The 24,499-nt window shown below is 39.2% G+C and overlaps 2 protein-coding genes across 8 annotated transcripts in view; one reads left to right on the top strand and one right to left on the bottom strand.

The window, feature by feature from the left end:
* CDC27 (cell division cycle 27) overlaps positions 1–21,611 on the bottom strand; it is a 64,802-nt gene extending 43,191 nt beyond the window's left edge. For 4 of the 6 annotated variants that reach the window (XM_003270701.4, XM_030799680.1, XM_012497748.2 and 1 more), the window contains exons 1-4: positions 21,445–21,611; positions 13,896–13,971; positions 4,456–4,603; positions 2,466–2,591 (exon numbers count right to left, since the gene is read on the bottom strand). In XM_003270701.4, coding sequence (XP_003270749.1) covers positions 2,466–2,591; positions 4,456–4,603; positions 13,896–13,971; positions 21,445–21,471 — 377 coding nt within the window. In that variant the 5' untranslated portion in view covers positions 21,472–21,611. The remainder of the gene's footprint in view (positions 1–2,465; positions 2,592–4,455; positions 4,604–13,895; positions 13,972–21,444) is intronic. The other 2 variants (XM_003270703.3, XM_030799683.1) reach the window with 1 other exon arrangement.
* Positions 21,612–21,701: 90 nt separating this feature from the next.
* MYL4 (myosin light chain 4) overlaps positions 21,702–24,499 on the top strand; it is a 34,640-nt gene continuing 31,842 nt past the window's right edge. For both annotated transcript variants that reach the window (XM_030799733.1, XM_030799734.1), the window contains exon 1: positions 21,702–21,770. The gene's annotated coding sequence lies outside the window, so the exon portion shown is untranslated. The remainder of the gene's footprint in view (positions 21,771–24,499) is intronic.

Genomic DNA, 24,499 nt, shown 5'->3' with positions numbered 1-24,499 from the left:
GATGTTGTCAAATTTTACTTTTTCTATCAAGTCTTTCCTAGTTATCATAACCCCTCTTCCTAACCAGGCAGGACTAATTATTCTCTCATTTGAACAATATGATGCTCAAATTTTATGACAGAACTTTTAATGTGATAATAAAAACTAACTCTGAGTGTGGAAAAAGCAACATTTTGTTTTTTCCTATTCTCTCTCAACAATAACAATCGTCAATACAGAAGACTTCTGTGACCAAATGTCTGAGTTTTCTTTTTCCCCCCAAACACACCAAGCATCAAACACCAGCTGAATGTCTGCTAATTCAATTCTGACACCATCTACCTGTAGACAGCCTCAGGTCCCACAGGTTAAGGGCTCAGTCTTCAAGACTGCCCTGCCCAACCTTCAGAAACCAGTCACAAGTATGGGCCTAAGGAACGTCTGGTCAACTAGCTATAAATTGGGATTCCCACAATGCTCTACTCAGGTTTGATGAATTTGCTAGAGCAGTTGACTTATAAAGGATATCACAAAGGATACAGATGAAGAGTGCGTAGGGCAAGGCATGGGCAAAGAGGGGTGCGGAGCTTCCATGGCCTCTCCAGGCAAGACACCTGCCAGGAACCTCCATGTGTTCAGTTTTCTGGAAGCTTTCTGAACCCTGTCCTTCTGAGTTTTTACGGAGGCTTCACTACATAGGCATTACTGATTAAACCATTGGCTGTTGGTGATAATCTTATCACCAATTTAATGGTGAAACTTAATCTTCAGCTCCTCTCACCACCTGGGAGGTTGGGGGTGGGGATGAAAAGTCCCAATCCTCTAATCCTGCCTTGGTCTTTTGCTGCTAGCTCTCATCCCGAAGCTACCTAGGGAATGCCGGCTACCAGTCAATTTGTTTGCATACAAAAAGATATCACTTTGGAGATTCTAAGTGTATACGAGGAAATGAGGTCAAAGACCAAATATATATATTTCACTATATCATACTTAAAAACTTTTGTTTACTGTTTCTCTTCTCCTACTCTATTATAAACCTTTGAGGGTGGGGAATGTGAGTTATTTATCTTTATATTCAAGCCAAGTGTGACTATGAGTTATTTATCTTTATATTCAAGCCAAGTGTGAGTTATTTATCTTTATATTCAAGCCAAGTGTGTTTAGCTATAATGGGAATGAATCTCAAAGTTTCTTGACTAAATGACAAGAAGAATCATAGTTTCATGAACTAAATTCATTATTCTCAGTCCTTAAGGTAAATGAATATATTGATATTGTCTTTGCTTACTCCTGTTCGCAAGAGTGGTGTTAATGGCTAAACATACCACTGTTACACCTGAAAATGGGCCCCCAAACTTAGTCGAATAATTTATTCTGTTCAGAAATACACTTTCAAGGTTTTGAAAAATAACCAATTTCAAACTAGTCTCAATTTATCTTAAAACAGATGCTATCCTAGTTCTTTAGACAAGCAGTCCCCAGTCACTTCTCCCACAGGGGAGAAGTGACAACAGATAACATTTACACATATGAAGCATTCCCACGGGCAGAGTTACTTGTTCTTTTCCTTCTTTTTTTTTTTTTGGAAACAGGGTCTCGCTCTGTTACCCAGGCTGGAGTGCAGTGGCACAATCACAGCTCACCGCAGCTCCAACCTCCTGGGCTCAAGAGATCCTCTACCTCAGTCTCCTGAGTAGCTGGAACTACAGGCATGTGCCACCACACCCAGCTAATTTTCTATTTTTTTGTACAGATGGGGTCTTGGTATGCTGCCCAGGCTAGTCTTGAACTCCTGGCCTCAAGTGATCCTCCCGCCTCCACCTCCCAAAGTGTTGAGATTACAGGCTTGAGACAATGCACCTGGCTATCTTTTCTTCTATCTCCTCAGTGGATCACATAAAGATAATCTTTTCACCCAAGGTAAAAAAACTAACATGGGGCCGGGTACGGTGGCTCACACCTGTAATCCCAGCACTTTGGGAGGCTGAGGCAGGTGGATCGATCACCTGAGGTCAGGAGTTCGAGACCAGCCTGGCCAACATGGTAAACCCTGTCTACCAAAAATACAAAAATTAGCTGGGCGTGGTGTCAGGCACCTGTAATCCCAGCTACTCGGGAGGCTGAGGCAGGAGAATCGCTTGAACCCAGGAGGTGGAGGTTGCAGTGAACTGAGATCGCACCATTGCGCTCCAGCCTGGGTGACAAGAGTGAACTCCATCTCAAAAAAAAAAAATAGAAACAAACAAAAAAACCTAACATGTATGATCAATTGTTAGGCAGGGCTGCTGTAGCTATTATCAGTAAGGATAAGTGGAGAGTCCAAAATTAGATTAACATCTCTGCTATTTTAATAAGGTCATAGAATCAGACTATGTACTACTCAGCCAAGTAATATTTGATAAACACTGATCAACATAGGTTTTTTAAACTATAAAACATACTTGTATGGAAATGCTTTTCTGACAGTTTGAATCATTCTTACTTACCAATATACATGTCCCAACAATGAAAGAGTAAAGCAAGCTGAATCACCAAACTCAGTAACAATATCATCATGGCTTTTCGGCTTATTAAACACTCCACCAGATAAGATTTGTTCCCCTTCTGCAAGCCTTTAAAATACAAATTTAAAGATTTTTAAAAACCAATATAAAAAGCAGTTCATGTAAACATATTCTTCATTACCAAAGTGCATCTAACTATGGAGACACAAATTTTCTCTCTCTCTCTTTCTCTTTTCCTTCCTTCCCTCATCCCTCCCTCTCTCTCTCTTCCTTTCTTTAAAGAGATAGGGTCTCGCTTTGTTACCCAGGCTAGAGTGCAGTAGTACAATCATAGTTCACTATGGCCTCAAATTCCTGGACTCAGGTGATCCTCTTGCATCAGCCTTGTGAGTGACTACAGGTGCACACCACCATATCAGCTAATTTTTAATTTTTTTGTAGAGACAGGGTCTCACTATGTTGACCAGGCTGGTTTCAAACTCCTGGGCTCACGCAATCCTCCCATCTCATGGGATCACAAGCATGAGACACTGCACCTGGCCAATTTGTTTTTTGTAAAAAAAATTTTTTTTAATTACAATAGTGGCAAACACGTATTTAGAATCATTTGAGAGGCTGGAAATTTATGATCTTAAAATTTCGCTTTTACTTTTAAAAACAGAATCAGTTACATTTATTCTCTGTATGTACAAATCCAGTCTGAGCAACATATTCATTACTCATGTAAGAAGGAACAGAAGATGACTATTATACTGGGGGAGAAAACATAAATGGTTCTTCATTAACAAACACGGTGGTCCTTTTTACTTCCTTAAAATAGAAATGTATACGCAAATTAAACAAGACTAACATATTTTAATTAAAAATTGCATACTTAGGCCTGGCACAGTGCCTCAAGCCTATAACCCCAGCACTGTGGGAGGCCAAGGTGGGAGGATGGCTTGAACCCAAGAGTTCAAAACCAGCCTGAGCAACATAGTGAGACCCCATCTATACAAAAAAAATAAGAAAATTAGGTGTAGTGACACTTGTCTGCAGCTCCAGCTACGTGGGAGGCTGAGATGGGAGGATCGCTTAGGCCCAGATGGGGACTGCAGTGAGCCATCATCACCCCACTGCACTCCAGCCTGAGCAACAGAGCAGGACCCTTTCTCCAAAAAAAGGAAAAAAAAAAAGGAACTGGCAAATTACATAAGAAAGATTTTTAAGAATTCAACATTAGGATCTTCGAAATTTAAAAATAATTCAGTAACAAATGTCTCAGAAATTTCAGATATTTTAGCTAGCTTTAATTAAAAAGTCATCAATTAGTCACTGGACAGATAATATAGTTATTGATCAGTCTACTGTGAGACTTACTTGTATCTTCCCCTTGTAAACCTACAAGCCAATTATACATACAGGCTTTTACAAATATCTAACACCGTTTACACATGTGACTGTTTAGTCCCTTTTACCATGATTCCATCTCTGACAGTACAGAAAAGAATTGAATAGAACCTAACTATCTGTATCTCTAAATGCCTCCAAATTTGGTATAGGGACAGCTGACTTGGTTTAACTGTAATGTGCAAAAGAAGTACTCAATAAAATGATCTTGAAAGGAAACTATACAATCACCTAAACACAAGGGAGCCTTAATCTCAAGTGAATTGGTGGGTTTTCAGGCTTATTCAAATTGGTCTAACACTGAAAGCCAAGAAAATGAAATATTTGTGATCATTTAAGAAACCAGTAAGAATCAGTTATAACTTAAGTTTCTCCAGAGTTAAACTCTATTATTTATTACCATAACAATGAAATCTCCATAATATAAATAATGCCATAGGCAACAGTGTAAACATTTCGAATGTTACTGAAATAGATGAAAAAGAGGGAAGAAAGGGAATCAGAGTTTAATCTGAAAGGAATTTTATCCAAAATTCAACAGTGTAAGTAAAACAAAAAAGCTAGAAAATATTTTAAAACTTACTTGCTGAGATCAACACAACATTTTGCAAGCAGGTATTTGCATTGCGGTGTAGTACAACTGTGTCCTTTCAAGAGTCTATATGCTTTATATGCCTTTCCTGAGCGGTAATAACAGGTTGCCAGTAAAAACAAGGCTTCTTCTGAGTGTACTAAAAACAGACATTTTTTAAAAAGGCTATTGTTCAGTATATTGAATGATAATCAGTTTATCATGCAATAAACAAGTTTAGCAAAAAAAAAAAAATTAGGCTTGCTATTTTAACACAAAACAATCACTTATTAATTCAAATTTGAATTATGGAGAAACGGTTTGCTTATAGCAAAGTTAGTTCCTTAGCTCTTGATTACTTTTCTCTATAAGAAACCAAGGAAATAATACAATGAAGACAATCATAGTATTCTCTGTAAATATTTAAGAAAAGCAAACACACACACGAACACCCCTGCCTTTAAACAGACTGCCAGTAAAAGATCTTGTTTTTTTTTTTTTGAGACGGAGTCTCGCTCTGTCGCCCGGGCTGGACTGCAGTGGCACGATCTCGGCTCACTGCAAGCTCTGCCTCCCGGGTTTGCGCCATTCTCCTGCCTCAGCCTCCCGAGTAGCTGGGACTACAGGCGCCCGCCACCACGCCTGGCTAATTTTTTGTATTTTTAGTAGAGATGGGGTTTCACCGTGTTAGCCAGGATGGTCTCGATCTCCTGACCTCGTGATCCGCCCGCCTCGGCCTCCCAAAGTGCTGGGATTACAAGCGTGAGCCACCGCGCCCGGCCAGGATCTTGTTTTTAGGTAATATTTTTCTAATAAATCTTTTGGGAGGATAGAAGTCAAATTTCATTAGCAAGAGAAACCTGAGTGTAAATAAATCTAACTACCAATATGAAATAATTTCTATATTTTAAAAAGACCAGATTGAAAAAAAAACCACGTGTTTTGCTTTAACATCAAATATACATTAAATTATATTTAAGATATTTAAGATAAATTATAAATTGTGAATGCTCACACCACTTTAACATTCAGTTGACAGACTATAGTAACATTAATTAAATTACATTACAATAGCAAGTTATCTATCAATCTGTCCCTCCTTTTTACATTAGGAAATGCCCCCTGCCTTCTTAATGCAATGTGGCATTTTTCACCCTTATTTAGTCTATGTCTCTACTAAACTGATCATCGCTTCACTTCTATCCCCACAATCCAGAGGAGGGTCTACAGAGGCAACAACAAAGAGGATGGAAAGAGAGGGAAAACCACGAAACTGTGCTTCTAAAAATGGGTTATATAATAATACCAGTGAGCTGAAGGATCTTCCAAGCCAGTGGTTCTCAAAGTATGGTCCTTATACCAGTATCAGCATAACTTGGAAACTTGCTAGAAATGAAAATTTTTGTGTCCCATCTCATACCCACTAAATTAGTAATTCTGGGAGTAGGAACCAGTAATCTATGTGGTTAACAAACTCTTCAAGCGATTCTGTGGCATTCTCAAGTTTGAGAACCACTGTTGTAAAGTACAAGACAAACTTGCCACATCTTTTTAAATAGTTAACATCATTCTAGGAGTTTGGATAAAAAAGTAATTTGAAATTTTATTTCTAAGTTTTTTGTCACAGATATGTGCAAGCAAAAACCAACAGAACCCTTCTTCTCTGGTCCATCTTATGGTTTTTCATGAAACCACAGTGTAAGAAATAATAAATAGTAAATGGTAAGAAATTTTGGCAGATGTGTTTTAATGAGATGTACAGTAGTATTAGTGCTGCAGGTACAAAAAAAAAAGAATGGGGCGCTCACTGCAGTAGGAATAAACTATTAATTTTACTGAGCTACAACTTCTAATTTACATAAGTTAGAAAGTTTGATTTCCTCTAGATTTTACAATGGTCTGGTTTCTTTTCACCTTATAAGTTTTTAAAAACTATTGACTATACCAATAAACAATGGCTCCCACAAACTAATTTAACTCCCAGTCACAGTAATGCTGTCTCAATTGTTTACAAATATTTGATTATGTGTAGGTCCATTTTCACTGCAATAAAATTACCTAATAAAGATACCAACTATTCTTTTTGTGTGTATGTGTGTGTGTGTAATTTTAGTGTAATACTGCAATTAGCTTTTTGAAGCATAATAACTTAAAAATTATATCTTCAAATGGGAATATGGATTGGTGATTTAGGCAAAACTTAAAAATAATGAAACTGGCCAGGCGTGGTGGCTCATGCTTGTAATCCTAGCACTTTGGGAGGCTGAGGCAGGCAGATCACCTGAGGCCAGGAATTCAAAACCAGCCTGGCCAACACGGCGAAACCCCGTCTTCTACTAAAAATACAAAAATTAGCCAGGCGCGGTGGCGCAAGCCTGTAATCCCAGCTACTCCGGAGGCTGAGGCAGGAGAATCACTTGGACCCAGGAGGTAGAGACTGCAGTGAGCCGAGATCGTGCCACTGCACTCCAGCCTGGGCAACAGCGAAACTCCGTCAAAACAGGACAGGACAGGACAGGACAGGAAAGGAGACAGAGAAAGAAAGAGAGAGAGAGAAAGAGAGAAAGAGAGAGAGAAAGGAAAGAAAGAAAGAAAGAAAGAAAGAAAGAAAGAAAGAAAGAAAGAAAGAAAGAAAGAAAGAAAGGAAGGAAGGGAGAAAGAAAGGAAGTTGTAGCAATACTACTGAAGTTCCTCTTCTTACAAACAGGTTTGGCTTCAAAATTGGAAAGGTCTTTTGAGTATAAGTCCAAAATAATTAAGAGGGGTTTAACCTTGCGTCCTCCAGATACATTTACATCAAACAGAAAGGTAAATTAGTCTTTCAATGCTTTTAAACCAGACAGACACCTCTTCTTCACACTGATTTATAATTAAATAAGCAGCCTTTCTAAAATGGACCAATTTTGACAAATTTAAAATTTGTTGAGGTGACCGTTCTTTACCTAGCCTTGATAAACTATACAAATATCAGAGAAGCCCTCAGAGGTTAGAGTACTTTGTGGCTACCCTGTCATTAACTCTGATGTTGTGTGAATTTAAGCGCATAGAACACACACACATACACACAACCTTTTATGATTTGTGACACATTTCAAATTGATTATCTGGGCCAGGCACAGTGGCTCATGCCTGTAATCTCAGCACTCTGGGAGGCCAAGGTGGGCAGATCACTTGAGTCCACGAGTTGGAGACCAGCCTGGCCAGCGTGGCGAAACCCTGTCTCTACTAAAAATACAAAAATTAGCCAGGCATGGTGGTGCATGTCTGTAATTCCAGCTTCTTGGGAGGTAGAGGTACAAGAATCGCTTGAACCTGGGAGGCAGAGGTTGCAGTGAGCTGAGATCATGCCACTGCGCTCCAGCCTGGGCAACAGAGCGAGACTCTGTCTCAAAAGAAAAAAAAATAAAACAAATTGATTATCTGTTAAGTTTTTAAATCAACTATAAGTAGTATGGCATGTGGATTAAAGTACTGACTCTGAAGCTAGACTGCTTGGGTTCAGATTCTGGCACTTCAACTTACTAGCTATGACTTAGGGCGGAGTTACTTAACTTCTCTGACCCTCATTTTTTTTTCATCTGTAAAATAAGGACTATGATACCTACCTTTAAAGTTGCTGTTAGGATTAAATGACTTAATACATGTACAGCAATTAGGATAGTATCTGACACACAGTGAAGGCTGTATGTGCTATTATTTTAATTATTGGCCTTTTCTTAAATTTACAATACCTGAATAGATATTTGATATTAATGCAGGCGGTACATAAGTGTCCCTGAGCCACATGCTCAAGTAATTCTATTTCATCGTTAACTTTTTTTTTCTTTTTTTTGCTGTTTTCAATTGTATGGAGGCTGTACTTTTCTTATATTGTATTATTCATTCTGTTGTTCAGAGTCATTTCCACTGTTGAACATTTCATCTACATATGCAACTTTAGCATATTAATACTATTCTCAATATTTACCTTTTCTACATTTATTTACATCCTGCATTTCAATACTAACTGGTTTTATATCTGTTGTTAATGATGGGGTTAATAGTGCTCTTAAGTATTTTAAAACCATGCTTAGAGTAAAAAGACCACAAATAAAAGAGGGCTGGAAGAAGTTTTAAAAGGCTCCTTAGTGTTTGAGGCAGAAAATGGCAATATATGAGGAGAAAAAAGATGGCCAAATTGTGCAGGGCTTTGTAAACTGTGTAAAGATTTAGGAACAGATCCTTACAACAATTAGATACCTCTGAAGGGTTTTAAGAAGGAACATAAATTTGGGAGGGGAAAAGGAACAGGCAGGGAAGGGGAGATAAGGAAAATTCAGTTAGTGGTGTCTTAGGTTAGATTTGAATATATTGAGTTTGACGTGTCTGTGAAACATTCAAGTTAATTCAATGAAAATAGGTGAGTCTTGGATCAATAAAGGCCTCAAAATGATACATTATTCCACATCTTTAGTAGAATTCTGGATATTCTTTAATACTGATCTTAACACAATCTGGTAGTTTTTTTTTATATGTTGCCATTTGTACGCATATATTTCTGTGAGTTTGGGCTCTCGGTATCCTGGTTAATAGAAAAGAAACAGATGCTGAACGTTTTACTCTGGTTCAGTTCTCTCCCACTGAGCCTAATTTACTAAAATTGATACACCCAATGCAATCTATACATCTTATCCACTAATCACTAAGACAGGTAGAAAATTGGTGAACGATTTACGGTCATTTAAAATGCATTCAGGCAGGGTGCAGTGGCACGTGCCTGTGTATTCCTAGCTACTTGAGAGGATCGCTTGAGCCCAAGTGTTTGAGGCCAGCATGGGCAACATAGGGAGATCTTGACTTAAAAAAAAAAATGTTTAACAAGTACTAACATTAAAAAATAAAGGCCGGACACGGTGGCTCCCGCCTGTATTCCTAGCACTTTGGGAGGTATCTTTGAATATATCTCAATATATTCAAATCTAACCTAAGATACCACTATGAGGTGGGCGGATCACTTGAGGCCAGGAGTTCGAGACCGGCTTGGCCAACATGGTGAAACTCCGTCTCTACTAAAAATACAAAAATTAGCTGGGCGTGGCCGCAGGCGCTTATAATCCCAGCTACTCAGGAGGCTGATGCAGGAGAATTGCCTGAACCTGGGAGGCAGTTAGCCAAGATTGGGCTACTGCACTGCAGCCTGGGTGACAGAGGGAGACCCTATCTGAAACAAACAAACAAAAACATTTTGCAGTGTGGCATGTAAAACTCACATTAATTTAAGATAAAACAGTAGACCTTAAGCAATTTTGAACTTTGGGCTAGGACTCTCAAAATAACCTAGGAATACATATTGACACAAGGTTTTCAGCAGTTTCTTTTCCTTTCACTAGTTACAATCCTCTTAGTCTCATAGAGTTCCATAGGTAGCAATTACTTATGAAAAAAATGCACACAAAACTTATGTCTGGTTGATTTTCTGAACATAACTCTTATATGTGTATACACACCCACACACACACATATCTCCAAAGAGCTATCATAGTAGTTGCATTAATGTATTTTTTTCCTCATAGTCTAACACTATTTCTATTTGTTGTATAGCACTTATTTCTATTCTTTTTTTTTTTTTAAGGCTTAGTCTCGCTCTCTCACCCAGGCTGGAGTGCAGTGGCGCGATCTCTGCTCGCTGCAAGCTCCGCCTCCCGGGTTCACGCCATTTTCCTGCCTCAGCCTATCTGAGTAGCTGGGACTACAGGCGCCCGCCACCACGCCTGGCTAATTTTTTTTGTATTTTTTTTTTTGTATTTTTAGTAGAGACGGGGTTTCACCGTGGTCTCGATCTCCTGACCTCGTGATCCGCCCACCTCGGCCTCCCAAAGTGCTGGGATTATCTGTTCATTCTTAACAGTTAATTAATAAAGGAGAAAAACCTTGGTCAAGGGGATCAGGTATTGGTGGTAGGAAGGAAAAATACATGCTTACAACGGGGGAAGGGAATTTATTGGAGGGAGATGGTAAAATTAGGACAGTTTTTCCAAAACATCAAATCTCAACTCACTAGTGGACTGTGATGTCAATTTAGTGGTTATCAGCCTACGTTAAAACAACAACAAAACCACTCAATGGAAAATATTAGAGTGTATCATATCTAACAAGGGTAAAAAAAATCTGGCCAGGCACAGTGGCTCATGTCTATAGTCCCAGCACTTTGGGAGGTGGAGGTGGGAGGATTGCTTGAGACCAGGAGTTTAAGACTGGCCTGGGCAACATCGTGAGATCTCGTGTCCTCAAAAATACAAAAATTAGCGGGGCATGGTGGCATGTGCCTGTAGTCTCAGCTACTAGGGAGGTTGAGGTGGGAGGATTGTTTGAGCCTGGGAGGTCAAGGATGAAGTGAGACGAGATCACATCACTGCACTCCAGCCTGGGTGACAGGCTATCTCAAAAATAAATAAATAAATAAAAATAAGAAAAAAAAAACCCCTGAAAAGTCACTGTATTAGGATATGTTAGGGGAGAGAGGGAACCTGTAAAGGACTTTCTATGTGCCAGAAACTACAGCAGACTCTTTACATATTTTACTGTATTTACTCCTTAAAATTATCTTGTTAAACAGATATTTCTCTTCTATTTTAAAGATAAGGAAAGTAAGGCTCAGAATTAATTTTTGGCTTAAGATCAAATGGTAAATGAATATCTGAATTCAGATTCTCTTTTCTTTTTTCTTTTTTTTTTTTTTGAGACGGACTCTCGCTCTGTTGCCCTGGCTGGAGTGCAGTGGTGCAATCTCGGCTCACCGCAACCTCCGCCTCCCAGGTTCAAGCAATTCTCCTGCCTCAGCCTGCTGGGTGGCTGGGATTACAGGCATGTGCCATGCTGCCGGCTAATTTTGTATTTTTTAGTAGAGATGGGGTTTCTCCATGTTGGTCAGGCTGGTCTCAAATTCCCGACCTCAGGTGATCCGCCCACCTCGGCCTCCCAGTTCTCTCTTATACCATTTTGCTATTCCTTCTTTCTGATCCCACAGTCTCAGGCCGACTATAAATCTCGAGAGAAAGACAAATGGGCAACCAAGAACTAGTGAATCTGAGAAATTATTTCAAGAATTTGACTTACAGAAGATCCTACTGATCAACTGCTTTAGCCTCATGCCTTGTTGGATGTCTTTCTCCAAATATAGAAACTGCTACTAGTGACGTAGGAGGCCCCTGAGCAAACAGGTTACATCTGGCATATCAACTGATACTGTCCAGCCAAGAAAACTGTGTTGCCAAGAATTCTGAGGTTGGTTCAGTGGGAATGAGTACTATAATGGATTAGTGATGCCTACTATGGTTGCAAATCAGAGAAGTGGTAATTGCTACCCTTGGGAAAGCGGAATCAGACAGACTACTAGTTACTGCCTGCGGACATTAGTCTCAGTTCTTCATCCAGAAAATGGCAATAGCAATGTCTATTTGATAGGATTATTGAAGATTAAATTAGTAACTAATATTAAATACTTAAGGGTACCTAGTATACAGTAAGAAATCAGTAAGTGATAGAATTATTGTTATTATTACTGAGCCAGGATAGTATCTGCTCTTACTACACTTAATTCTAAAATCTTTCCTCATATAAATTGGTTAAACAGAATGGTTAGGTTCTATATTGAAAGAAACTAACATTTAGTGAGCAACTTTCCAAGTGCCAAGCATTGTATCAGGCACATAAATAATGTGGATTAAACAGCTTTATGTGGACTAATCTGGGAATCTTGCCACCAATTCTATGGGGAAAATCTAATTGAATTCTAAACCATGAATTTACAATTTTTAAGAGCCTAGCTATAATAAACTAGAAACTGCCTATTCTTTAATAATAAACAAATACAAAAAGGAAATACTAGAAATAGAAGACAGTGGCCGAGTACAGTGGCTCACATCTGTAACTCCAGCTCTTTGGGAGGCTGAGGCAGGAGGATCACTTCAGTCCAGGAGTTCAAGGCTGCAGTGAGCTATGATTGTACCACTGTACTCTAGCCTGGGCGACAGAGTGAGATTCCGACTCAACAAAAATGTTTAAAAATACAGCAAAATATGGGGCCTGCCTAGGTATCAATGAAAATATTTTTAAATAGATTATTCACAATAAACATCACTTTTGCATAAATGAATGGAGTAGATTAATCTATTGTATAATCTTCTCTCTAAGCCTTCCATTCCTTCTCACCTTTCTAATCTTTTCATTGGGACTTTAAACACCTGTTGCCCAGATCTTCCTCACTTTTCTCACTGAATTCCCATTCTCCACCCAGGACCTGACAGCTCGCTCACATGGACGGTAATCACCTTACATCCCACTATCTCAGAGTCAAGGTAAGGCTGGTTTCCACTTAACTTCTCAAAACTACTTCCAAGCATTGCTCTTTGTCCTTTTGTGAAATTTCCTGCCCCTGAGGTTTAGGCCTTGTTCTCACAACTCTCAGCTACTAAACTCATACTGTTTGACTTGTAAATTCCATTTAAAAGTATATAACCCAAGGAAATGACTCAAAAAAAAAAAAAAAAGCTGTACACAATGATGTCTATATCAGCATCTTAGAAAGGGAATTATAATAATGACGGAAACAAAACATACGTTATCAGTGGTGTTTATTTAGCATTTATTACCAAGCCAGATGGCTGTGCTAAGGGCTTTAAAGAAACCATCTCATTGAATTTATAATTCTAAGAGGCAATGATTATTTTATAGACGAAATATCTGAATTTTCAAATAATAAAGTAACTCGTCCAAGGTTATAAAACTGTACATTTAAGTGACAGGTTAGGATGTGTTCCAAGGCTATAGAGTCTAAATCCATGTTCTTCACCATAGAATACAGATTCTTTTCTTAAAAAAAAAAATACATGGCATGGTGGCTCATGAGTATAATCCCAGCACTTTGGGAGGCCAAGGCAGGTGGATCGCCTAAGCTCAGGAGTTTGAGACCAGCCTGGGCAACATAGCAAAACCCTATCTCTACCAAAAAAAAAAAAAAAAAAAAATTAGCCAGGCATGGTGGTCCATGCCTGTGGTCCCAGCTACTTGGGAGGCTGATGTGGGAGGATCGCTTGAGCCTGGGAGGTAGAGGTTGCAGTGAGCTGAGATGGTCCCACTGTACTCCAACATGGGTGACAGAGTGGGACTCTGTTTCAAAAAAAAAAAAAAACAAAACAAAACCCAAAACAACAAAAACCCTGGAAAAAAAAAACCTAAAGATTGAAAAATGATTAAGTAAATCATAGCATATAAACCTGAATCAATGCTACATAGTTATTAAAAGTAGTATGTAAGGGAACTACACAGAAAAAAAGTAAAGATTTTATGAACTAGTGTCAATCAGAAAAAAAAAAAGATGATGATAGCTAGAATCTTGTTACCGTGATAAAAAGTTATGGAATTTCATATATGTTATTCATTTATCATTCTACAGCAATGAATAGATTTCAAACCTTCTGCATAAAGGCGTTCTGCGAGGAAAACTGCATCTCGGTAAGCATAGTGGTTTAGTGCTTGCCATATAGCAGCCTGCAAATGGAGGAAAAAGAACATAAATATACATACATACAGACTTTCAAGGTAACTACTAGCACAGAGCCTTACATCGAATACTGAAATTAATATCCCTAATTTAAGTGATAAAACCCCAATGCCCACAGAACAAACTCCAAAGTGTGCTGGGTAAGGCTCTTCACAGTATGGCTCCTATCATATCTGAATTTCCCCACTCAACTCTCTATGGACTTTTAGGCTTCTGTGCCTTTGTACATCCTTTTCCTCCATTGGGCAATGTGGGCTCCCCTCGCCAATCTCCCCTTATAAACTGCTCCTCCCTAAAGATCCAGCTTAAATAACATCTGCCCCATAAAGCTTTCCTGGCTGATGTCAAGCCATTTCTTTTCTAAGATACCTCTTCTAGTAGAGCACTCATAACATGGTTATTTGTTAACAGGACTGCCAACCCTACTAAACTACAGACTGTTAGCAGCAGTGGTTCTCAACCACTTTATGTGATATACATGACAGAGATATTAAAATGTATGTCATCCTCCCACAAAAACTTCCCTATCTATTACCTTTAATGCCACTCAATTCTCATCCACTCCAGGAAGCATACTGGAATGCAAATGAGTAAAGTTATCATAGGAATAACTTTTAATTTTTGAATAGGTGTTTTCTCTTTTAGAATTACAAAACATATAACCTAAAGTATATATGAGATAGAAGGACATTTTAAGTAACAATAACCAAAGACATTTAGGCCCATGTACTCACCACCCAGCTTAAGAAATAAAATATCTCTGAAACTCCCTGTGTGCTCCTTGTTGATAACAAAACCTCTCCCTGCCCCAAAGAGGAAACCACCACACTGAATTTTCTTGACCTTTCTCTTGGTTTTCTTCACAATTTTATACATTTGTACATATCATCTCTAAGCAGTATAACATTTACTTTTTCCTGTTTTTGAACTTTAAATAAATACAACCATATTGTATACATTCTACTACGATTTGCTTTTGAAATCCAATGTTTCGAAAATTCATTCTTGATGTGTGTAGCTAGAGTTCATTTGTTTTCATTGCTGAATAAATAATATTTCCATTGTATAAACATATCAAAATCCAAAATGTATTTTATCTATTTTACAGCATGTGGACATCTGGGTTATTTCTAGAGTTGTTTTTTTGTTTTGTTTTTCCAATTATAACAATGTTGCAACAGTCTTAAGATTCATCTCCCGGGGTATATGTTTAAGAATCTCTCCAGCTCATCACGGTGGTGTGAGCCTTTAGTCCCAGCGACTCAGAAGGCTGAGCTGGGAAGACTGCTTGAGTCCAGGAGTTCGATCATACTTGTGAATAGCTGCTGGAGTGCAATAGGAGCAAGACTCCCATCAAAAAAACACAAAAAAGAATCTCTCCAAATTAGGATATATATTGAGGAATAAAATTACTGGATTGTTGAATATGCCTATGTTCATCTTTACTAGGTAATGTCAAATCATTTTTAGTAATAAACTACTTTTGAGATATCTCACACCTGATCATGATACAAGTGTTATTTTTTATTTTTAGCACATACACCAGCTTATAATTTGTTGAATGATTTAATAAGGTTACAACGGAAACCAGTAAAATCTGGTTACTGATCACTAGCTAACATTGTACCAGTACATCTAAATTATATTAAGTGATTAATATGCCTTAGATACAGTAAAGGCTCAATAAATTTTGTTGAACAAACAAGTAAATGTTTAATAATTCTGCAATGAGTATTATTAATTATAATTTTAAAAATAAAAGTAGTAAATGACTTAGCCCTTTCTATTTCCTCAAGAAAGAACAGTAATGAACTTAGTTTGGGATCTCCAGAGCCTCTTGTTTAACCTTTGTTTATATAGCTTAAATTTTATAAAGTCTCAAAGATGTCTAATTTTACCATTCATATCTCGATACAAGGAAAAAGATGAGATTAGGCACCATTATTATACACTCTAATTGCACCAAGTACCTTTCCTTTGTAATACTTCCCACTGCTATAATTCTGTATTAATTTAGGAAAGTATTTGAGTGATGTTTTCCTCACCATATTATAAACTCCACAAGGTAGGGGCTACATCTGTTTTTGCTCATTATTATACTCCCAGCATCCATTATGTGCTTTTAAAGCAGGTGCTTATATGTTGAATAAGCAAATGATCTTTAACTTCTAGCAGTCGTCCACTGTTGACACTCTTGTACGTTAGTCTCAGCATTAAGTTTCTTTGTATTCCTAGATGCATATCTAATAATTAAGAATCTCTGGGAGTCTCTATTGAAAGAAACTCTGTGATAAATAGAAGAATTATTTTATTATGCAAATAATTACCACCAAATTACTCCTTTATGAAATCTGGGATTTCCTAAGAACCTACATGTTTAATTTTGTTGTAAGTGAAAGAAAATGGTGAGTAGAACAAAGATACCAGAGATTTGATGTTCGGAGACGTGCTCAAATTTGTGTGCCAGCACTTCCAGTAGTGGGACTTTGTGGGAAATACTCAACTTTTCTCAGCCTCAATCTCTTCATCTGATAAATGGAGTTTATTTCTTGGAGTTGTTTTGTGGATTAAATGAAATGATCCATTTATAATGCTCCTAGTATACTGTCATACATTAAGCACTTGGAAAACCGTTTCCTTGCCAATCTCTTAATATAAAGAAATTCAATAAATATGTAGTTTCCGTTACATAACATCTCCCCAGCATACCTGCTACAACTGCTTATTTTGCAATATATAAGCCACAAAAGACTCAAATGATTTACCAGCTATTTTACTACTATGGACCACTAGGAAAATTTCACACACATATACTAAAGTCAAAAAGTCTTAGAACTTTGAAATTTTTTCTGTCCTTTTAAAATTAAAGAAATAAAAGGCAAGGGTGGGGGGAAAAAAGAAGGAAAAAAGGTATATTGAAAAGTTGTATCCATTTCTGACTTAAAATCAAGCTTTGCTCAGAACATCATTCCCTTATCACCAATTCTTAAGAGCATCAGAAAAAACTTGCCATCTCGAGAATCTCACATACTGCTTCCATCCTGCTTTGCTCAATCCATTCTAAGTTCCTGACTAACAGTGTCTCTTGTGCGGGGATTGGGGGGAGAACAGATTATTCTCTAAGGCACTACAGATTAGTAGCTGATGATGAATAGGGCTAAAATCAGCACCTCTGCCCAACTGATGGTGTGGGACTTCCCTTAAAAGAACAACACCCAGTGCATTACCACTAGAGTTCTACAAATTAAAGCCAGATGGACGAAATGCTGCTAAAAGAAAGTTATGAAGCCAAAAAGAACAACGCTTCTCTCCCTCTCCCCTAAAAAATGTTTAAGAGAAATCTGACTGATTAATGGGTTAGTCCCCAGGTGCACTAATTTAAAAGATAAATAAACCAACAGCTTAAAGTTGCAAAATTCCTTACCAGCTAGCTATTCTTAAATATAAAATATTATTTAAAATATAAACAAACCTCTATAAGTTGTACTCAGACTTAAATGTAATCACCATAAATTTTTCTCCCTTTTTTTTGAGACAGAGTCTCACTCTGTCACCCAGGCTGGAGTGCAGTGACACGATCTCGGCTCACTGCAAGTTCCACCTTCTGGGTTCACGCCATTCTCCTGCCTCAGCCTCCCGAGTAGCTGGGACTACAGGTGCCTGCCACCGCGCCCGGCTAATTTTTTTTGTATTTTTAGTAGAGAAGCGGTTTCACCGTGTTGGCCAGGATGGTCTTCATCTCCTGACCTCGTGATCCGCCCACCTCAGCCTCCCAAAGTGCTGGGATTACAGGCGTGAGGCACCGTGCCCCACCTGTAATCACTATAAATTTTTTGTTAGAGAAAGCTTATTATAAAAAATTTTTATACTTGTTTTTGTTAAATTTTTTAAACATTTTGTGTTCTTGTTTTTGTCAAAAAAGCTGTCTTTATTTTATTTTATTTGTTGGTCTTGAACTCCTTGGCTCAAGTATCTGTCTGCCTCAGCCTCTCAAAGTGTTGGGATTACAAGCGTGAGCCACTGTGCCCAGTCAGCTGCCCTTTTTTAAAAACCATAAAAGAAATGGATAATAAAGGCTTCAGACAATGTAAGAAGATGTAAAGAAAAAAAATCACTGTTGAAATTTCATATTATACGTTATAATTGCATTTCTAGGATACTGATTTAGTTTAGATGCACATCAGTGGTTCTTACTCTGGGCAATTTTGCCTCCTTACTCTCAACTAATGCCCCAACATTTAGCAATGTCTAGAGGGTATTTTTGGTTGTCACAAATGGAGGGGTCATCCAGTGGTTAGAAGCCATCCTACAATGCACAGCTTCCAACAAAGTATTAGCTTGCCCCAAATGTCAATAGTGCCCAGATTAAGCAGCCCTGGTCTACGTGATCATGCAGTTGGATTATTCTGCTATGTCTGTATGTTAGTCTGTATGTCTAACTCTTGTTTCTTCCTCCCTTTCCAACAGCACCAGATAAATATTCCCAAAGTGGTGCTTTTATTACATAATTCCTCTGCTCAAAAACTCTTCTGCTCATATAATGGTTATTCATTACCAATGTACATTAAATCTGAATTTCTCATTGAGTAGCCAAAATATGTTACCCTTTGAGTCCAAGTTAGATGCTGTCCCTGAACATTTTATCCCCAGCCAAGAGTACTCCTTCACCATCTGATATCTCTAAAACAATATCATGTATATAGTGCCCAATTGCTATATTGCTTATTAAATTAATTTTTGAAAGGCTTATTTACAACTTCATCCAACACTTCTGTGAAGTCTTAACCCCTAGGAATAATTGCTAAATCTATATAAAATCTCTTTGCTTCTTTTTTAAAAACCAATTTCATCAGGTGACTTTTATAAATATCCAAAAAGCTCTCACTGAAGTCACTCAGGCTAGTGTGTCTTTCCAAATAGCTACTATTAAAAATAAAAGAACCGACAGAACTTCTGTCTCATATGTGAGACTTTGGTAAGGACTCAAATATAAAGTAATACTCTTCTGGGAAGTAGTAATTTGAGACGGAGTTTTAATTTAGGCATATATGGTATATCAGACTGGCCATTCTACGTTAAAACTTTAAAGAAAAACATGCAGAAAACAGTTGTTCATCTTTTCTGTGAACTTTTTCCTATGCCTAGTAATACCATCAACTCTGAAACATTCCAAGAAAGAACAATTTTCCAACTTACTCTCATTGCTTTCCAAATACATGCAATCTGTCATCATAGTTTTTTTAATAAAGACAGTATCTTATATATCTGTCCTATTTTTATTCTCTTCCTAATTCTTTCCCATTTGCAGCACTATCCCTGATCATTGATCTTTATCATTGTAGCCAAAGTTGCTTGTTCTTCTCACTGCTCCAAATCCCTTCTTGAATGGCTTCTTATACTATACAACCAAAATTTTCCCCTAGTCATATCCTAAAACTTTCTACCACTATCTCAAAAATCTAATGGAAAATGCTAGTATGAAAAAGAAGCAAATTTGACATTTAAGCCTTAAAAATATCAAAGTGTATTACTGCTCAGAGTACTTTAAGGACAAACAGGAAACCTGATGGGTACTATCTAGAAACTGGCTACATATTCCTTTTCTTTTCCATGCTTTTATTTTTTTTTTTATTTATTTTGAGACGGAGTCTCACTCTGTTGCCCAGGCTGGAGTGCAGCAGGATCATGTCGGCTCACTGCAACCTCCATCTACTGGGTTCAGGCAATTCTCCTGCCTCAGTCTCCCAAATAGCTGGGATTACAGGTGCCCACCACCACGCCCAGCTAATTTTTTATATTTTTAGTAGAGACGGGGTTTCACTGTGTTGGCCAGGCAGGTCTCGAACTCCTGACCTCAGGTGATCCACCCGCCTCAGCCTCCCAAAGTGCTGGGATTACAGGTGTAAGCCACGGCGCCCGGCCTTCCATGCTTTTATAAAGTCTGAAATTATTATTAAATGGTGGTTATAGTCTATCAATGCAACTAGTTTACCACTTTAGAAGACTTCTGGGGCCAGAGAAAGCAAAAAAAAAAAAAATCATTAACTATTAAAACAAAATTACATGAATATGCAACAGAAATTAAATAACTTGAGTAATCTGCTTATCTATTTAAGTTCATGTTAGGCCTTAAAAAATTATATATATATAACTACCTCATCTACAGCCAGAATAAAAAAAAATGTTAAAAGAAACTATACTGGTAAAAAGAATTTGGACGGAAATAGCTCTAGAAAAACTGATACAACTTACAGACAGGTAAATTTCATAAGATATAATCTTACATTTTATTAATTCAAACACTAATAGCTGCTATATGTAAACAGCTGGAGAAAAAGCCAAACTAGAAGAAATGAGTATTTCATGCTGTTTAGAAAAATGAAATAAATATGAAAGTAGTCATATTAAAATATTTACTATTTTATACCTCAAGCCTTTTAAGGGCAATATGAAGGAATTTCTAAAAATCGGTTTGCTTTATAACTTCAAAATAAAGTCCATGACTCAATGACAGCAGTTGATAGAGGTCAATTCTGATCAAGTCAAAGATCATATAGTGGGATGAAGTCTCCCAGACTTGGTCCATTACCAAGGCACAAAAGATTCAGTTTCTCCAGATGTCAGGGGGGAAAATGACTTGGCACCGCATCACACACTTAAAATCCAATAGGGTTCCTTTAATGCAACACAGCACTGTGCGTCAAAGCATACCCTGGTGTAAAGTCAGTGAAATGGACAGAAACACCATTATTTGTCTTTCATTTCCTGAATGCCTTATAAACATGCACAACAAAATGCTCCTGATCCCCATCAGAGAGGATGAAAACAACCCAGATGTGCCCTTTCCACCTCCTCCTCTGGTATTGGTGCTTGCACCTCAGCACTGAGGCTTGGAGTTGTCTTCTCAAACCATCATTGTCCGGTGGGAAATTCACCGAGAAAGGAAACGTGGGATAGGAAGTCTGTTACCAAAATAGAAATTAGTATTAAAAAGACCGATCCTACTCTCCCTCCACCCTCTCACATAAGACAAAAGAAAAAAACCTCCGTAAACTTGCCCTACCGTCACGAAGATCATACAAGCTCCGATCAAATGTGCTTCTCGATCATCTTTTAGGCAAGGAAGCGCCTGGGGTGCATTTTCGGCCCCTCATCTCCCACCCCCAGTCAAGCCAGGCCCCTGGACTGACAGGAAGGGCTGGCCGGACGTTGGCTCGGACGGGAAAGGCGGTTATTCTCGCCGAAGCTGCTCACACTAAGGGTGAAGTAATGTAGGGCCAGAGGTAACACGGCTTAGGCTGTGGGCAAGGCCTCCGAACTGACGAAAGATAGGCAGGACACGGCAGCAGGGGAGGCGGGAGAAGCAGCCGGGCCTAGGCCGCACCAGGCCGCGGAGTGGCCCTACGCTGCTTCCCGACCGAGGCTGCGAGCCAAGCCTCAGAGAAGAAGGTTATCATTACCTGGACGGGTTCCTGCAGCACCGTCATCCTCGAGGCTCAGGCCCACTTTCTGCAGTGCCTCAGGCCCCCCCTGTAGCGGCTCCGGCCCGGCCAGCCCCGGCTCATTTAAACTCACCAGCGACCGTTACCGGGGGATGGGGGAGGCCGAGCGATTGCCGAGTGCTTCCGAGCGGAACACGGGAATACCCGAAGTGGAGAAAGCCGAGCGGGAACCACACGGAAAAGCCCGAAAGGGGCCGGAAATACCCGAGGTTGGTCGACGAGAGAGAAAACCGCTGCCGGCAATTGTCGAAGATTACCGGAAACTACCGAGTCTGACCCAAAGCGTAAGTTTTTCTTCTCAGCCACGCCTTCAGCCACGCACACCACGCCCAATCGGCCGTCCCAGGATTGGGCCACGCCAAATCGGCAACCAGCAGGCTGGGCGTGGCGTGACAGAGCGGGCGGGGATCGTTACGTGGCGGGGCTGCAGTGTGGACTCGCCCCTCAGCCCTTCTGGATTCGCCCCTCAGCCCTTCTGAATTAATTGGTGTGCTGTAGATTGTAAAGCAAAGGGTAAAACAGCAGAGTTTGGGGCTTTTAATGAATCAACAAGTATTTGTCTATTGAGTTTAGATCATTCGTCCATTCCAGAAGTATCTACTCACGGCTCCGGGGGAAAGCTAAAGAAATTTGGAAAGATTGCCACTCCCCAAAGAGATAGGATAACTTCTGTCCTCAAGGAGATTAAGGTCTTTTTAAGGGAAAAGCAATGTAACAGAGAACGCTATATTATATGGTGCGTATTATAAGTAATATAAAAATTCAGAGAGGGAAATTATGTTAAGATGAGGAAAGTTTTATGGAAGGAAAAAGTTTAAAATGGAGTTTGAAGGATGGGTAAAATTAGAGGAAAACGAAGTATAGGAAAGTGAAGGGAGGAAAAATGGTATCAGTCTGCTAAGAAGGCATTAATTGGAAATAGTTACTTAGGTGAAGAGATCATGGAAAAGCTCAATAGGCCATTAGAAATTTTTATTTTTAATAGGTGAGGCATCCGCTGTGGTAGAAAGAGTAGGGGATCGGAAATTCAGAGGCCTGGTTTTGAATTTTATCTTTAGCACTAACTAGTCATAGGTCCTTGGCAAATTACCTCTCTGAACTTATGTTCGCTTAGTTTGAAAAAAAAGGATTAAGAGAATTCGATGTATTACAAATGTGGCCGTGTCTAGCACACAATGTCGACTCTCTCATATTTCCTTTCTGCTCCTCCTCTCCCCCCAGAAAGAGTGAACCAGGGAACTGTTTCAATTTTGTTTTTCAGCAGATGAGGAAAACAGTTTTTGAAAATTACTTTTCTAGTCAGGAGTTGTCTAGGCTAGATGTGAGACTCATGATATATTCCATTGCCTGGAAATTTCCCTTTGGGTGATGTTGGAGGGAGATATTTTTTCTTTCATTTTTAAAAACAAGGCTGACAGAGCTACACTGCATCCTTCTCCACCGCCTTCTCTTGTCACTGTATATGTACTTATAACCCCTAAAGGGCAGGTGCTAAGGTGATTTTTGGCTGCCCTGTGCCCAGTTGCTTTAGCGGGATTATGCTGGATGACTTGAGTGGTAACAGACTTTTACGCTGGCCTAGAAAGTAGCCATTAGCTATTTAAAGTTTAAGTTAAAATAAAATGAAGTTAAAAATGAAGTTCTTCAGATGCCCTGGCCACATTCCAAGGATTCAGTAGCCCTGTATGTGGCTAGTGACTGCCATATTGGACAGTCACACAGATATAGAACATCACCAGCATTGGCTTGGCTAGGGCTGAAAGATTCAGGATGGCTTCACTCACATGTCTAGGGTGTCAGTGGTAGCTGTTGGCAGGGTCCTTCATTTCTCCTCTGCATGACCTCTCTTTTCACATTGGCCTCTTATCAGTCAGTAGTTTAGCTCCAGCTTCTTGACTTAGTGGTTGACAACAAAGTGTGCAAAAATAGAAGCTGTGAGGTCCCTTAGGCCTAGGCCTGTGAGCATCACTTCTTGTTGGTCAGAGTAAGACTCAGAGCCACCCTGGATTCACCAGGAGAAATAGAGTCTACTTCTTAATGGGAAGAGTGGCAAAGTAACACCACAAAAGGCATGTGCCATCAGAGGAGTTTTTGGGTCATCTTTGGAAACAATCTACCACACTAGGTATGAGATGAGAGTATCTAAGATTGGGAATGGAAAGAAAGGGATAAGTAAGAGCTATCACTCTTAAAATATGACCCTTTCAACTGAACACAGTACTCCAGATTTATTCTGATTAATTCAGAATGCAGTTGGACTATTATTATCTGGACACGTCTATTAAAGTGGACTACAGTTGTATTTACATTTTTTTTTTTTTTTCCGAGACTGAATCTTGCTCTGTTGCCCAGAGCTGGAGTGTAATGGTGCAATCTCAGCTGACTGCAACCTCCGCCTCCGGGGTTCAAGCAATTCTCCTGTCTCAGCGTCCTGAATAGCTGGGATTGCAGGTGTGTGCCACCACGCCCGGTTAATTTTTGTATTTTTAGTAGAGACGGGGTTTCACCATGTTGGCCAGGCTGGTCTCAAACTCCTGATCTCATGATCCGCCCATCTCGGCCTCCCAAAGTGCTCGGATTACAGGCGTGAGCCACTGTGCCCAGCCTGTATTTACATTTTTTAGCCGTCACATGACACTGTTTGCTCATGCTAAACTTGTGTGGTCATTTACGGACTCAGCTCTTTCACACAACATGCTGCCAACCCAAGTCTTGTATGTGTGCAGCAGAGTTTTGTAAACCTAAATATAGGACCTTACCACAGAGGATACATAAAGATGATACTTTGTGAAAATATGGATCTAGAGTCAGCATTTAAAGAGCCTCTGATGCTTGGCACTCTGGCTTATAGACTTAGAATTTGCCTAAAGGCTTTTTTCTTTTTTCAACCTAAAAAAGAGCATTTCCTGGCTGGGTGAGGCGGCTCACGCCTGTAATCCCAACACTTTGGGAGGCCAAGGCAGATGGATCACCTGAGGTCAGGTGTTCCAGACCATCCTGACCAACATGGAGA

Source organism: Nomascus leucogenys, chromosome 19 (assembly GCF_006542625.1).
Source record: "Nomascus leucogenys isolate Asia chromosome 19, Asia_NLE_v1, whole genome shotgun sequence".
Classification (NCBI taxonomy): domain Eukaryota; kingdom Metazoa; phylum Chordata; class Mammalia; order Primates; family Hylobatidae; genus Nomascus; species Nomascus leucogenys.
The sequence above is the reverse complement of the archived record's forward strand: the minus strand, read 5'-3'. Positions and strand labels throughout refer to the sequence as shown.